At 48.6% G+C, this 15901-nt stretch overlaps 1 protein-coding gene across 2 annotated transcripts in view; it reads left to right on the top strand.

The window, feature by feature from the left end:
• Positions 1 to 2306: 2306 nt before the first annotated feature.
• Positions 2307 to 15901, top strand: part of NOTCH1 (notch receptor 1) — a 98243-nt gene continuing 84648 nt past the window's right edge. For both annotated transcript variants that reach the window (XR_014543824.1, XM_083596209.1), the window contains exons 1-2: positions 2307 to 2828; positions 12421 to 12502. Coding sequence is in view for 1 of the 2 variants with exons in the window: in XM_083596209.1 (XP_083452335.1) it covers positions 2750 to 2828; positions 12421 to 12502 (161 nt within the window). In the remaining variant the exon portion in view is untranslated. The remainder of the gene's footprint in view (positions 2829 to 12420; positions 12503 to 15901) is intronic.

Genomic DNA, 15901 nt, shown 5'->3' with positions numbered 1-15901 from the left:
TGACAATGCTGGGTTGTGGGGGATACCTATGGCCCTTGGTTATCAATTACCGTACTCAAAACAGCACAAAACTTTGGCATCAATTTAGAGACAAAGTTGGATTTTTGGGTGTCAACTTGTAACCCCAGTTTTAGACTGGACACATTCCCAGCGCTGCTTGCGATTTGGGGATTGAACTTGGGACCTTCTGCATGCAAAGCAGATGTTCTGCCACTGAACTGAGCTATTGCCCTGTACCTAACACCACACGCCCATCCTGCATTTTGATAGGCCAACAACTGTTTCTTTATGATACCAATGTTCTCCAATATATCCCTTACTTCCTTTCTCTTTGCCCAGCTTTGGGACCTCTCTTAAGCCAGTGTGTAGTGATTTGTGTGTCAGACTGCAGTTTAAGAGAGACCAGGATTCGAATCCCCACTCAGCCATGAAGCTCAATGGGAGACCTGAGGGAACAGTCGCTGCCTCTCAGCTTCCCTTACCTCACAGGGTTATTGTTGAGATTAAGTGAGGAGGGGGAGAAGAACCATGAACGCTACCTTGAGCTCCTTGGATGAGGTATATAAATGTAAATAAATAAAATACTGTAATAAATGAGCAACACTTCAGCCTTTCCCCCTTGATGATGCTTCTTGCCTGGATAAAAGGACCCACTCATTGCCCTCCCCCTATTAACTACATTAAACATGTTGAGTATTGTGGGTTTCTTTTTTATTTCTTTTTTCGTTTAGTCAGACATATTGATATAATGGAATACGGTATTAGTCATTGTTCATTAAAGTTTACTCATAACCTGATGTGTTTTCGGTAAACTGTGTAATTACTGTTTGCTTGTTTCCATTTCTGGACTTGCATTTTCAGCATAGTGACATGTCTGTTATCTTTATAAATATAGATGCATTTTTAAAATATAGATGCATTTTGTGTGTGTGGCAGGGTTGGGGGGCAGGCTCCTTTGCTGGACCAATGTGCTCGGGGGCCAGCGCCAGGTTTCAGAGGGCCCTTGGCAAGGCACCACCCCATGGGCTGCCCCATGAATCACCTTCTTCACTGCCCTTGTGCTCCTCTTCCTCCTCCTCCCTGCTTCCACACGCTTCCTTCCCAGGCAGAATGCCAACGGCTAAGCAGGCAGTTTGCTCCGCTGCTGCTTCACTGACCTGTAGAGCCTAAGAAGAGCCTGGCTACACCTGGGTCAGGCCAAAGGGGCCCCATCAAAGGCCAACCTATTTTGCTCTTGCAGTGGGCAAGTGGGTGCCCCAATCAGAAGCCCAAGTGCAAGAGCAACTCTCCAGTTGTGTGTGTCACTCACCATCTGGTGTTCAAAGGTAGGTTCACTGAGGTTCTGCTACTATAGTAGACATCCGTATGGAGAGCACTGCTTGGATTGGGCTGAAGTGGTGGTATAGTGGTTAGGGTATCAGACTAGGACTTGGGAGACTCAGGTTCAAATCCCTGCTCAGCCCTGAAGCTCACTGGGTGACTCTAGGCCAGTCCCTGTCTTTAGCCCTAACCTACCTGTCAGGGCTGTTAGGAAGATAAAAGGTCACGTATGGAAGAGTCACTGTGGTGTGGTGCATGAGTGTCAAACTAGAACTTGGGAGACCCAGTTTTATCTATACAGCTCAGTGGGTGATGTTTGTCTTTTTTTTGGCAGAAACAGCAATGTGTTTGTTGTTTCAAATTTGTATCACTTCTGTTGTTTTTCTTGGCATTGTTTCATATTTGCACTATGGTATTTGTATGTGTCTGTTCATTCTTGTGAGCCTCCTTGGGGGCTTTTTTTGGTTGAAATGACATACAGTATAAACAAACGGTTAACATAACACTCTCAGCCTAGCCTACCTTGTAGGGCAGTTGTGAGGCTCAAAAGGAAAGTGGGCATAGTTCCTTGTAGAAAGGGAGGGCCAGAAATGTAATAATAATAATAAAATAAAAACAAATGATAAATAACTAAGTCCTCTCCACTCCTGAGGGGTCCCCTCGCCGCCTCTCCCCGGCGCTGAGGCAGGCAGGCAAGCGAGCGAGCGAGCGGACCGGTGTAGCTTCCCCTCTGGGTGGCAGGGCCGGGTCGGAGCAGGCGCCAAACTTTGCATGCGCTCGAGCGCCTTTCCCTCGCCCACCAAGAGGAAGGCTGAAGCCCCCTTTGAAGGGAGGGAGGGAGGGAGGGGAGAGTCGCCCCTCATATACTAAGCAACCCCCGAGGCTACCCCGCCCCGCGACCGGCTGGTCCCGCCCCGCGAGAGGCTGTGGCCGGGCGCTCGCTCGCTCCCTCCCACACATACTCCCCAAACTTATCAGCGAAGAGGAGGCGGCGGCTGCAGAGGAGGAGGAGGAGAAAGTTCCTGTTTCTCTGTGCGGCGCGCGAGAGAAGGGCCGTCCCGAAGGAGAGCCCACCGCGCGCCAGGGCGAGGAGGGGGACCGGGAATCGGGCGACGGGGGCTCCTTCTCTGCGCCCCACTGGGAAACTTCGCACCTGGCCCGGCGCGGAGAGATCCTCCGGCGGGGCGAGGGGGCAGCGCGCTCCAAGGGGAGCTAGAGCGGAGAGAGAGTTAATAAGTGTACCGGCGCTTCCTTTCGACGGGCTGTTGCAGCGCGGCGGCGCCCGAGAGCGGACCGAAGGGGCGGCCGCGTGTGCGGAGCCAGAGCCTCGGTGGGCAGGGCGGAGAGGACGCTGCCACCGCTGCCAACTTTGGGAGGCTGACCTTCTTCTTCTAACCCGGCGAGCCGCGCTCGGCTGGGGAGCGGCGGGATGCGGCCCCTTGGGGTGCGGAGCCCCCGCGGCTGCTGCTGCCTCCTGCTGCTGGCACTGCTGCCCGCCTTCGCTCAAGGTAGGTGCGCTGGAGACGGCGACGCCACTTCGGCCACCTGTTGCGCTCCCCGGCCTGGACATCCTCTGGTGGGGTTCGCGGGACTGTCTTGGGCCTGATCCGGTGGGGGATGAGCTTCCTGGGCCGCTTTTTCCATCTTCAGGATTTCGTGGCGAGCGATGGAATGGAGGGTGGGGGCTGAACTGTCTACCTGGTATGGTCCTCCTATGCTCTGCATTGCAGGGGGTTGGACTAGATGACCCTTGGTGTCCCTTCCAACTCCGCGACTCTACGATTGTGTTTGCAAGCGTCTCCCTTGCCCGCGGCGTGGTGGTGCTGACGTTTAGGGCGATTAAAACAAAACAACGAGCCGGGCCGTTGTGTCGGCTCAGAGCAGCTCAGATGGGAAGCCTCCCCGTGCAAGCGCAGTCTACCCTCAGGGTTCCTTCCTGCCCTCCGCGCGAGTTTTCCAAGCTGCCTGGCAGCTGGTTCAGGCAGCGTCGGTGACCTGCAGCTCACCTTAAAAGGAAAGAGGGCAGGATTTTCTTTTCTTACTCTCTTTACATATTTATTTGATGCAAACGGCTCTTTGGGGTTTGCAACAAAAGTGATACAAAACCGAACGGCTAGGCTGCTTGGGGCTTTTTTTGCTTTTGCGAGAATGAGCTAAGCAGCTCCGAAAAAGTTTGCAGAGATGTTGGTTTCCCCGGGCAAATGCAGCATGAGCCTGGTGTTTTACTGGGAACGGCAGTCTTTCAAGAATAGGAGCTCTCGCGCGCGCGTGTGTCTGAGAGGAATCCCCTCTCCAGCTGCTTTGCAAAACTTTTCGGCTGCCCCCTCTTTCTAGGAAGTGGGAGTGGGACTCTCCCAGCACCGTGTTTGAACAAATGCGTAGCCGTGCAGCACAGAGTCCTGACAAAATTTGTATGGGGAGAGAGGAGGGAGAAGAATTGTATCTAACAAACCTCTTCTTGGAGTAGACTTTGATTGCAGGGGGTTGGACTAGATGATCCTTGGGGTTCCCTCCCAGCTCTACCGTTCTGATTCTACACTCACCGAAACATAACCATGCCCATTCATTTCAGTGAGTCTGCTCTGAGCAAGGCTGGCATTGGAGCCCCCAGATCATTGGATATCTGGTCCTCTGCCTCTTCCTGGGCCTTCTGGGAGCACAACCACAGTTTCCCCCCTCCCATCTTGGATAGGGGGCTTCTTTTGCAAGCACCCAACCAACCCAAACCAGGGTTTGCTGCATTATAATGTGTGAAAAGACTTGCCTTCTGTTTGGTAGGAAGCTGTGAAAGGCCAGACTATTGTCTGCATGGTGGTTTCAGATTTAATTGGGAAATTTAGGACTCTGTCACAGGTTAGGGTGCTTTTTCTGCGGTTGAGGGGGGTGTTTCTACTTTGTGGATATGCGTAATATTTCCTGTATTCGCACCCTTGCCTCTCTTTCACCTCCCTCTTCCTTTTTATTTTTTGCTGTGTTACTTTCTGGGGGTGGATGTCACAAGCTGTTTCTTGTGCTCTTGTTCTGCAGAGCTCTTGTGAATCCTTAGTGGGAAGGGGGACAGTGGAATGAAGAACCTGGACAGCAAGCGCTAGACTTGGAGATGGGGCAAAAAAGTTTTGCACAGAGCAGGCTGTTCTCACTTTTCCCTGAAGTGCCTCAGGGCAATCTGTTTTGGAGACAGAATTTTAACTGGAGTAGTGGAGACAAAGGAAAAAAGGCTCTGTGTGTTGGGTGAATGGAACTTCTCACCAGCTGCCTGATTCATTGAATGAAGTCGTTTCAATTTCAAATCAAAGTGTGCAGTGGCTAAATGCTGGGGTGTTCGCTGGGCAGTTTTTCTCACCTTGATTCATACGCTTCGCTGCCAGGGAACGGTTTGTGATTGTTGCTGCCGTGATGCTGTGTGTGCTGAGAGTATATAATTCAGGGCACTTGCAGAGGTGTGTTGGTTTAGCCTCTGAACAAAAAACAAAAGCAAAAACTAAGTTAAAGATTGAGTTTCAGGTTTCTCTGTCGCACATGCTGTGGGTTTGGAGAAGAAGGCATCCTTGCTTTTGCAAGCACCTTGAAATGGGGCTGCGGAGGGTGGGGGTGGAGAGAGAGATCTGCTCTGGGGTTTGGTGGGTGGGATCCTTAAACTATCTGGACACATAGATGTACACACACATCTCAATCATAGCTCTCTCTGAATTGGAGCTGGGAGGAGACTAGGGCTCAGATCCTGATTTGGATCCCTTTGTGCAGAATTCTTCAACTTTGTACTTCCAGGGCTGCAGAGTACCATCATCCCCCGATGGCCTAGCCCAATTACGAGAATCATAGGAAGCTGTCAGGCAATCTCTCCTAGCCCTACCTGGAAAGTCCAGGGATTGGACCAGGAATCTTCTGCAGTTGCTCTACCACTGATTTACAGGATGATGAGAGTTGTAGCCCAACAACAGGTGAAAATCCCAAGGTTGAAGGGGGTTGACCTAGTGACTCCAAGCCCTGCCACTCAAGTCTCCCATCAGTGTCACAGGTCTTGGGCTCTCTTTCTCTTTTGGTTGCCAGAAGGAGCCTTTCTAGCAGGGACATAATTTGCTAATAATTTGACATGGTCAGGCAATTCAGTACATGTTTTTTGGAATAAACTTCTGGTGATAGTTGGCATGGATTGACCCATGTTAGTGAAAGTGAAGTGATTGTCTCCCCACCCCGCACTCCAGCCCCCTTACTTTGGAGCAGCTTGTAAATAGTTTCCAAAAGTTGCCGGCCCAATGTCATCCCCTACCCCCCAAAACCCTTGCATTTCTAGTCACCCAGAAAGACCTTTTTGTCCCCACAGCCTTGGTCTTTATATTGTCATTTTAGGAAGACACCCCCTCCACCCCCACTTTGTGCCATCCGTGTCTTACATTCTGATCCTAATTCAGTTCTCACAGTGTCATCATTTAATTAACTGTCTTTTTTTAAAAAATGGATTTATATCCCACTTTTTTTTGTCCAAGGAGCTCAAGATGATGTACATTGTTCTCTCCCATCCCCATTTAAGCTTCATAACAACCCTGCGAGGTAGGTCAGGCTGATCTAAGGTCACCCAATGATCTTTATGGTCAAGTGAGGGATTCGAACCCCGGTCTCTTGCAGGTCCTAGTCCAACATTCTAACCCCTGTGTCATGCCCCCACTGGCTCAGTGGCAGGGCAGAGGGTGCCTGGGAGGCTTGCCATAACCCTGAGATTTGCAGAAATAATAATAATAAAAAATCATAAGGGAGAGAAGGGAACTCCTACAAAGCTTCTTGAAAAGTTTGTGAGTGTGGGTCCTGAGCCTGATTGATGGTTAAGGGGCAGGGCTGACAGCTGTTTGGGATGAATGGAATGGAAGAGGAGGAGGGAGGAAGAGACATGGATATGGAAAAGGGTAGAGCGAACAACTTCATTCACTAGGTAGCTCATTTCCTGGTTCAACCTGCGATGCTATTTTTATATCCCTCCCAGGGGTGGAAGTGATTAAACTTCCCATAGAAATCAGCAGAGAAATCAGAAGATTTTACGTAGCTGGGATTGGGAACCTATGTTTCCATCACACTCAGGCACCCAAATGGAGTATTATGATTATGATCTTACTGATTGCCTTTATATCCAACGAGGAAAACCAAGGAGCTCAAGGTGGTGTACATAGTTCTCAGTTTTCCCATTTTATCCCCACAGCAACCCTGTAGGTAGGCTTAGAGGCACTGACTGGCCCATTGGCCCAAAGTCAAGTGAGCATCATGGCTGAGTGGGAATTTGAACCCTGGGCTCCCAGATCCTATTCTGTGATTCTAAGCATAACACCGCACCGGAACACACAGCTTGCATGGAGAGTCCTGATTGATTTGGTAATAAAATTAACTGGCCCATGAACAGAAGCACTCTACAGTCCTAGCACTTTGCTGCAGGGCCATCACAGTCTATATGCCAATCCTGATCTGATTCACATAAGAGGGGCTTGTTTGATCAGGCCAGTGGCCAAACAGACCCCTTCCCATGTCTGGGTTGTGTGTGCATATGCAATCTTGGACCCAGTCAAACTGATAACCTCCCAGTCTCTCATAGAAGCTGGACTGTTTTAGCTTCCTTAGCAACTGAAAAAGTCAGGACCTTTGTTCCTGCTCAACCAATCAGCTTTTTAAGCTTCATCACCAGGAGCACTGAGACAATAATAGGTTTTTCTGTGGGATTCCCAAAAATATCTTGGGTAGTGGAAGCAGTGGCGTAGTGTGGGGGGTGCAGGGGGGGCCGGCCGCACCGGGCGCAACATCTGGGGGTTAGGGTTAGGGGGTGCAAATCCACGGGTTAGGGGGCGCAAATTACTTGCCTTGCCCCGGGTGCTGACAACCCACGCTACGCCACTGAGTGGAAGGAAGAAACTAGGAGACGGGAGTCTCCATTACCAAAGCTGAGGGGCAAAGTTCTAATAGGGAGTTGGGGGTGCCTTCCCCCTGCCACTCCCCAGGCAGTTGTAGAGCACATTAGAGATTAAAGCAGGCATGGGCAACCTGTGGCCCACCAAGTGAGTCCACAGTCTGGAGGGGGAGGGCACCATGTTGGTTGTCCATAGGTTAAACTGGATTCTCTTCCAGCTGAGTTCCTTGAGTGGAGTTTGGGGTTCAGTTGTGACAAGCAACTGGGAGCTGTAACAAAATGTTGCAGCGTAGGGTCCTTCTTTTTTGGATTCCAGTCAGGATACTCCACCCTGCTGTACCCCCTCCAAGAGTCAGGCTGCGCCCCATGCCTACTCAGCACACTCAGTGCTCACTGGGCTGTTGGGTTTCTTTCCCCCTAAAACTTGTTTGTGCTATGGTGGGACTATGGAATGTGCTGCCACAAGATGTACTGGTGGTCACCAGCTCAGATGGCTTTATATAAAGGCGATGAGACAAAATTCAGGTTGGATTGCCATCTGTCATGGATGCATCGCAGGGGGTTGGACTAGATGACCCTTGGGATCACTTCCAATTCTATGATTCTATGCAGGAGGATAAGGGGACCAGTGCCTTCATTGTTGGAGGCAGTATGCTTCTGAAAACCAGCATTCCTGGGTACCTCAGAAGAGGGCGGCTGCTGCTGCGCTGAGGTCCGCCTTGTGGACTTTCAGTAGTCACCTAGGTGGGCCTCTGGCCTGGCCCGGCAGTCTCTTCCCATGCTCATGACATACCCATAGCTGTCAACTTTTTCCTTTTTTTAAAGGGAAATTTCCTTATTCTGAATAGGATTCCTCGCAAGAAAAGGGAAAAGTTGACAGCTATGTACAGGCTGCTTCTGGAGCAGGTCCTCTTTCAGTCAGAGTATTCACACATTTGGTGCAAGCCATCAAGTGGTTGTGTGTGCACATGTGAACCGCCCCTTTGGAAGGGCCTTCTAAGGATCTGGGCTGCCTGAGGCCATCCTTTTCTGGTGTTCCTGTGCGCAGCGGAAGTCTGCAAGTCACCTTAGTCATCATGCCAAATAATAATTTCACCTCTTGCCTTCCGGGAAATGGAGGAGGAACAGCTCTCTTTTTTTGCATACCTTTTGGGGTCAGTGTCTAGTTTCGTTCTGTGTTTTCTCCCCCCAGCGGCAGTTCCAGCTACACACAGGCCCATCCTCCACTTTCTTTATGAACTATCGGTAACTAGAGTGCCTGGTTGAGGTTGCTGTGTGTGTTGTGTGTGTGTGTGTGTGTGTGTGGTATGTCTTGTGTGTGCATGGGTCCTGAAGAGTGCTCTCTCCCGACTCAGTCAGGAGCATGTAGGTGTTGGGTATCAAGGGGACTGAGCCAACCCCATCAGCTTGTAGTAAATACAAGAGGTATCCTTGGCTTTTGACAATGGGCAGCTCTGATTTCACCCCCTCCCTTCCCGCTTTGTTTGGGGAAGGCCCAGAGCTCTGCTCTGCAGCTGTTGCTTTTTCCCACGAACTCGGACCCGCCTGCTTTACAACTCACTCTTATCCCGGTCTCTGTTGGGCTCCTTTTGCAGACACACTGTGCTTAAAAAAAAAAATATTCATGAATATCTGAGCAGCCAGACAATTCAAAAATAGCTTTGTAAGACAGAGTGTGTGTTTGTGTGTGTGTGTTCTGTGAGCAGGATGGTGGCGGGGTGTGTGTCTGTGTCTGCCCTCTGGAAAGAAAAGAACCTGAACTCCTATAGCTCTGAATGAAAGACAGGTTTTTGGCTTCCTCCGTCCTGAGTGGTGGGCTTTCTAGAACGCAGCCGTGCCCCGCCTGCAAGGACGATCTCCCGCCTGAATGTTTTTGAAGCAGTAGCTTAAAAACTTAAGTGAAATACTAATACTTTGCTAATTTGGGGGAATAGTCACTGCCCCGGCCTCTTTGGGACAGAGACCAATGTTTCAGTTTCTTGCTTATGCTCACAGTGAATGTGATGGGAGCATCATACCCATTTTAATTTTACAGAGAGAGAGCTAATGCTGAGGTGCTGAGCTGAACTCACCTTGTTGAAAGCTAAGTCATAAGCCAGGGGTATTTTGTTTATTTATTTAGTGAAAGTCCTTGTTTTCTGGTTTTAGAGCACTTGCAGCCAAAAAGACTCAGAGTGGCTTTACATGCAATCAGTAATAAACAACAACAATAAAACAAAACAGTCTTTACCTCAGTAGGCCAAACAGCTGGTTCACAATCTAGGCTTCCTTCATCTTTTGTCTCAAAAGCAGCCTTAACAAGGTATATGTGGCAGCCTATAATGAGCAGAGCAGAGCAGTAATAGGGTTGTGCTTGGTTCTGGTTTGCTTGTCTGAGGTTCTCCTGGCTAAGTGTAGCCTTGAACCCAGGATCCCAAGATTCAGCCATGCAGGTAAGTCTGCAGTAGCAGCCCTGCCCATAGCACGTGTCTCATGTGACCCATCAGGGACCTAAAGAGAAGAAATCAACAATTCTTTTCTGATGAGCAAGTACTTCCGTGCCTTCCAGGCAATCCAGTGAATGAGCATTTAAATTCCACTACTGTTGCCATTGTTATACAACTGCAGAAGTTAAGCAGGCAGCTCTTTACTTCAGTGAGCTACCACACAGGTGGGGAATCTCAGGCCTAAGGACCAGGTGTGGCCCTCAGGACTCTCTCTTCTGGACCACCCACATTCACCAGGCTGCATTAAAGAGCCCTGCACTGCCCTCTCCTTAAGTGCTCTTACCTGGCTAGCTCTGGTGTCCTTAAACCACGATGGTGCTGTTTGCTTGTGTGGATGGAGAGAGAGGTGTGTGTACAAACTTCTGACTTTTGCATGGCTACAGCAGAGCGTACTGTTCAGATGTAACAGCTGCATCCATTTGTTCTACCCACTTTTTTCCCTGGCCATGCCCTCCACTGATATGTGGCCCCCCAGAAGGTTGGCAATGAAAAATTGTGGCCCTTGGGAGCTGAAATAAAACTCCCTGTCCTTGGCTTACTGAACCATGCCGGCTGGCTTCTCTTGCACCTTAGCCACTAATTCAGCCTTGTCTCATTTGCCGCTTTAGAACCCCATTGGAGAAGAGCTTTCTTGCTCTTTTCCTTTTCGCAAAGAGCCTTTGGGTTAAGACTGAACAGTAGCAGTTGGAGTACAGGTACCCTGTGGCCGAGTCCTGACATTTGAGGGTCTGATGCTGAGCTTGGTTTTCTGAGTAACTACCGCTGACATCATTATGGGGCTCCAGCAGGGTGGCGTGAACCTTTTTCTATTAAAACAAAGCCCACGCTTATGTGCTTTGAAACCATTGCTGGTCAGACATGAACTTCCTATTTGCAAGGAAGCAGGGCAGATTTTGGGACTGACAGCTCCACACTCACCCTCTTGCCCATTTAAAAAATGTGGCTCATCCAACAGCCAAGAACACAATATGGTTGTTCTTTGGATTTGGTTTGAGAATCAGACTTGCAGCATTTGCTTTTCCACAAAACTGGCCCTGAGGTCTCTCTGTTGGCTAACCAGAATTATGCTCAGCCAGGATGCGCCTTGTTGCAATGCGTTACTGCTGGCAAACCACAACATGTTCCAGTTTGTGGATCTTATCTGTAGGGCTGTGCACGTTTTCCCTGAATTGAGTTAGGCATAGAATTTGGCATCCTGATATTTCTTCCTTTTCAAAACATTAAAACAAAAAACCCACCCTAGTCCTTATGGTTGTGGAGGGAAGTCTGGAACTCTGCAGGGAGAATCAAGAAGGAGATCTGATGTGGCTCGAAATTGCGGAGTTAGAGCTGGAACTTGCCATTCTGCACAGATTCCTGTCCCTGCCAGGCTCCCTCCTCTTCCCACTATCTTTGCTCGCCCCTCCATCCTCTTTTAGCTTCTTGGAGAACTGGGACTTTGGTTCCAAGCTAAATTATGCACAGATAGGAAGCATGGGCTTCATTGCATCATTTGTTTTAACTGCATATTTTATTTTAACTGCACTTTAACACTGACTTGCAATTAACACATTCAAACCTGGATCTCTAGCCTGCTCCAAGGCGGCAGAGGTGTCTTTGGCTGTGTTTGGGACCACGTGCAAGCAAGAATGTCTTTCCACACGTTTCATTCCACGTGTGGCTTAGCCCTGGTGGTGCTGAACTTGAAGCACAGGAAATGTTCAGAAAGAGACCTTTTCTCTTCTCTTCTCTTTTCTTTTCTTTTCTTTTCTTTTCTTTTCTTTTCTTTTGCCTCACTGATGCAGAATTGCTACTTGTTGGATGTCTGCAGTGGAGGAAAGTGAATCGCGTAGAACTAGAAAAACTGGAGGGCTGTAAAAAAATCCCTTTCTTTACAAAGAAAAATGCCCCTCTTTGCAAATCTTCGGGTTGCTTTCAGTTCCTAAACTGAATTGCAAACAATTTCTGCTATATCTGAACTTGTTTCCTTTTTGCTTATTCTATGTTTACTACTCTCCAAAGGCTTGGAAATAATGTTTTCCTTTTTTTATAACACATTTATTTGATATTAAAACAAATGATAACAATACGTTCCTCACAAAATCAAGAGTTAGACTACAGCTTTGTCCACTGCCATAATACCACAGAATAATCACTCCTTGCAAATAATAAACTAGGGTGGAGATAAGCGGCAGGCGGCTTGCGGTGACCTACTCCATAAACAATACATTGTACTCACTTAGCATTCTAGCTTGGTTTTAAAAAAACCTGAATGCTGCCACAGTCAAAGAAATATAATCATCAGGCCTCTTTCCTCTCAGCAGTAACATCCCCACAAGGTAAAGGAATCCTGTCCTCATTTCACAGATGGAGATCTGAGGTTGAGGCAAGGCCCAGACTCAGGCTGTTGGCTGACTTAAGAATGAAGGTGGTCTGAAGTTTCCCAGGTTTCAAGATTCAAGTCCTGTGATCTAAGCCCTGTCCTACATTGCCTTTTCAACCAAATTCCCAGTGGTACCTCATGTTAAGAACTTAATTCGTTCCGGAGGTCTGTTCTTAACCTGAAACTGTTCTTAACCTGAGGTACCACTTTAGCTAATGGGGTCTCCCGCTGCCGCCGCGTGATTACTGTTCTCACCCTGAAGCAAAGTTCTTAACCCCAGGTACTATTTCTGGGTTAGTGGAGTCTGTAACCTGAAGCGTCAGTAACCTGAGGTACCACTGTAACTCTCTGCGGTCTCATTGCAGGCATCCAGTGTTCCCAGGCTTCGGAGTCCTGCTTGAATGGAGGAAGGTGTGAAACCTACCCCAATGGAACAGGGGTTTGCCGGTAAGTGCGAAATTATACGCAGTGGAGGTGTGACTTCTGGTTTACATCCTCAGACCTGGGGGCCAGATGTGGCCCTCAAGGCCTCTCTGTCTGGCCCTTGGAACTCTCCCCAGGCAACACACACCCTGCTTCGCATCCCAAATTTTTTTGGGTGGCTTGGAATATGTCCTTGAATTCTGAGGATACCCTCTGTTTGTCTGGATGGAGAGGAGTGTGTAAAAACAACAACAACAAACAACCCTTAACCTACTTACAAAGGTGTAACTTGAAGTGGTTGTCCTACTCACTTTTGGCCCCACCTACCACTGGCAGTATGGCCCTTGGGCAGTTGCCCAGAAGGCAGTGTGGCCCTTGGGCTGAAACAGATTCCCTACCTGTTTTGTTTTTTAAAAAACATACATGGACTGATGGAAACTAATCTGTAACCTGGTTCTAATAGGCAGAAAAGGGCTCCAGATTTTAATAGGACACTTTACATTTTGAGTTTGAAGTCCAGGATTACAATATGTCTTCCAGAAGGAGTCAGATAGCCTGATATTACATTGGGGTGTGCCTATTAAGAGGGAGACAACTTTTAGTCTCCACATGTGATAGATGTGACGCTGGGAGCCAAGAGTTTGGGGATGTGCATCTTCTATTAACTGCTGCAAACACAGGCATATGTGTGTCTGTGAGATATGAAATGATGCTGTGCTGATGGGAGTTTGCAGTCTGGATCCTTGGGAGCTGAACCTGGGCTCAAGGTGCAGTTCCATCTGTGGAGTTGCCATTATCCAAAGTAGTTTCAACAGGGCAGCATGCATCTAAGAGCTATCGTGAGGATAACGCACACACACACAGAGAGACCCTCCCCTTTAATTCATGCTGAACTTTGTGGAAGGGGAAGGAGGGGGATGATTGCAATTTAACTGAGCAACCCTAAACTATCCATGTCAATTGATCTGTAATTGTGTATGGCCCTAATGAGTGTATGTTGTACTTGTGCTCTGTGCTGGGGATTAGAGATAACTGGGGTTGAGGGACAGAGCCTCTTCCAAGTGGGAATAGCCAGCCCTTGTCTAGATTTAGGATGATGAGCATAAGAAGCTGCCTTGTGCTTTTAAACCGCTGAGAGTTTTTGCTACTATCAAGCAGTATGTGTGTTTCGCTTAAATAAATAAATAAATAATACTAAGTCAGGCCATTAGTTTATCTGGACCAGTGTTGTCTGCAGTGGCTGGCAGCAGCTCTCCAGGGTTTTGGGATCAGGGGTCTGTCTTCCTCTGCCCTGCCTGGAGATGCTGCTTGGGACCTTCTGCATGCAAAGCAGCCTCCCCCCGCACCCAAGTACTCCTAATGTTTCCGAAGAAAGAGATGTCAGAAGCACCATGCCTCTGAATACTATAGTTGCTGGGAATCACAGGAGGAGAGAGTTGCTGTTGAGCTCAGGTAGTGCTTGCAGGTTTCTTGCCATTGGAGCACTGTTGTAAACAGGATGCTGGACTAAATGGGGACTCCTTTTGACCCATTCCAGGACGCTTGCCTTATGTTTGTGTGAATTAACTATGGAAATAGGCAACTGCCTTATATGCAGTCAGACCATGGAAATTGTCTGCACTGGCTGGCAGTGACACTCCAGGTTTTCAGGCAGGGATTCCCCCCCCCCCCCAGCTGCACTTGGAAGTGCCAGTAGCTTTATTGCAGTGCCCCCATGTTCCCTACAGTGAGGAAAGTTTTGGAGCCTTTGAACTTCTCATGGGCTTCCCCAAGTGATGGCTGCAGGGAACAAGTTGCCCACCAATTAATGTGGGGGTGGGGACCCAGCATCTCCTCCACCTCTGCTCTCTTTTCTTAACCCTTCTATAAAAGAAAAGCAAAAGGCAGCAGCCTCTCCACCCCTCCTGTCCCCAAATGCATGTAGCCTCAGGATATATGTTCAGTGGAATCCGCTGCTTGCAAGAGTCCTGGAACAGAATTTGATTGAGAGCTGGATATGTTGAGATTGCTTGTTTTGGGTTTTTTTTTTAAACTCCACCTGTTGGAAGCAAATGTGAAGACTCTTTTAAAAAAGGGGGGTGCGTCTCTCTCTAAGGAAGCAGCTCTCCCTACAGGCATTCCTAATCCCAACTGTTGAATGGCAGACTTTTTCGGTGCAGTTGGGAATTGAGGGTGGGGGATGGAAAGCCTGCACCTCTCTGTCCCTTGTCTGCTCCACTTCTTTAATTTTGCCCCCACATTTGGCGTCTTCTGTTTGCTCCGGGGATGATGGGCGGGAGAGGGGGGGGCAAGGGGAGAGAGAAGAGAACCCTTCAGCAAATTAATCGGGCACATGAGCAATTTAAGGGACAAAGGCTGGGCGCCTTTGTGAGCCGCTAATGAATGCGCACCGCACAGTCCCCCCCCCCCTTCTGCAGAAGCTGTAAGGACGCTTGACGCTCTAAATCTTGTTTTCTTTCATTCAGGGAGTGACAGCTGGGATTCGGTCGAAATTCAGCAGCTATTGTTGCGGGAGGCAGATTAATGCTATGTGACTAATCGCGGAGGGCTTCCCAGAATGCATAACTGACTCCTCTTCCCCACCTCCTGTACCCTCACCCACCCCCCAGTCTCACTCTCTCTTCTCTGGGTGTCCCCCCTCCCCCAATTTCTCTCTTTGGCTATTCTGCCCCCCCTTACTCTTTCTTCCTCCAAAAAAGAAGCCTTCTTGTATTCCCCTTGATTTACATTGGATGTACAGATGGCAGGGGAATCTAATTAGGCCTAAGGCGTGTGAGCTGTGGCCGGGGTGAGGGGGGGCGTGCGGCGTTTGGAGGACTTCCCACTTGTATGAGCAAGGATGACAGTGGGAGAACGCAGCCATGAATTTCCTCCTGGTGTCTCAAGCCAGCCTAGAAACCTCTAGGTCATGTCATATATATATCAATATTTGGACGGCTTCCAGTGTTCATCATCATTGAAAGGGCCAAGCAGCGATGTGGAATGGAACCTTTTTTCTGTTTCATAAAATTTGCTAGCAGTGATCACAAATGAAAGCAAGCCTTCAGGAGCAATATTGCTAGGCAACCTTCAGCAAGTTTGAAAGTTTCCAGCTTTTTAATTTTTTCAACTAAATATGAAAGTAAACAAGTAAGCATGCTGCATTAGATGGTGCACTCTCTCTGTCTTGGGTATCAGAACATTTTTCAGTTGCAGCCTGAACAACAATGTTCTGATAAAAATCAAGCTTAAGATTTGCCTAGAGAAAATGTTTTCCCGTTCAAGGTTTTCTAGGGAAAGGTCTGCAACCCTGAGGGCTGATATATTTGCATGGCTGCCCATCCAAGCCTGGCTGTGTATAGTTGGACAAATGCAAATGGCATTGTTATATGCAGTTTATTTATTTTATAGCACTTGCAAACTGCTTTTCGACCACTGAGCCTG

The sequence above is a fragment of the Podarcis filfolensis genome (assembly GCF_964270895.1).
Source record: "Podarcis filfolensis genome assembly, chromosome: Z".
Lineage (NCBI taxonomy): Eukaryota > Metazoa > Chordata > Lepidosauria > Squamata > Lacertidae > Podarcis > Podarcis filfolensis.
Note: the sequence above shows the minus strand (reverse complement) of the source record. Positions and strands in the feature narration are given on the sequence as shown.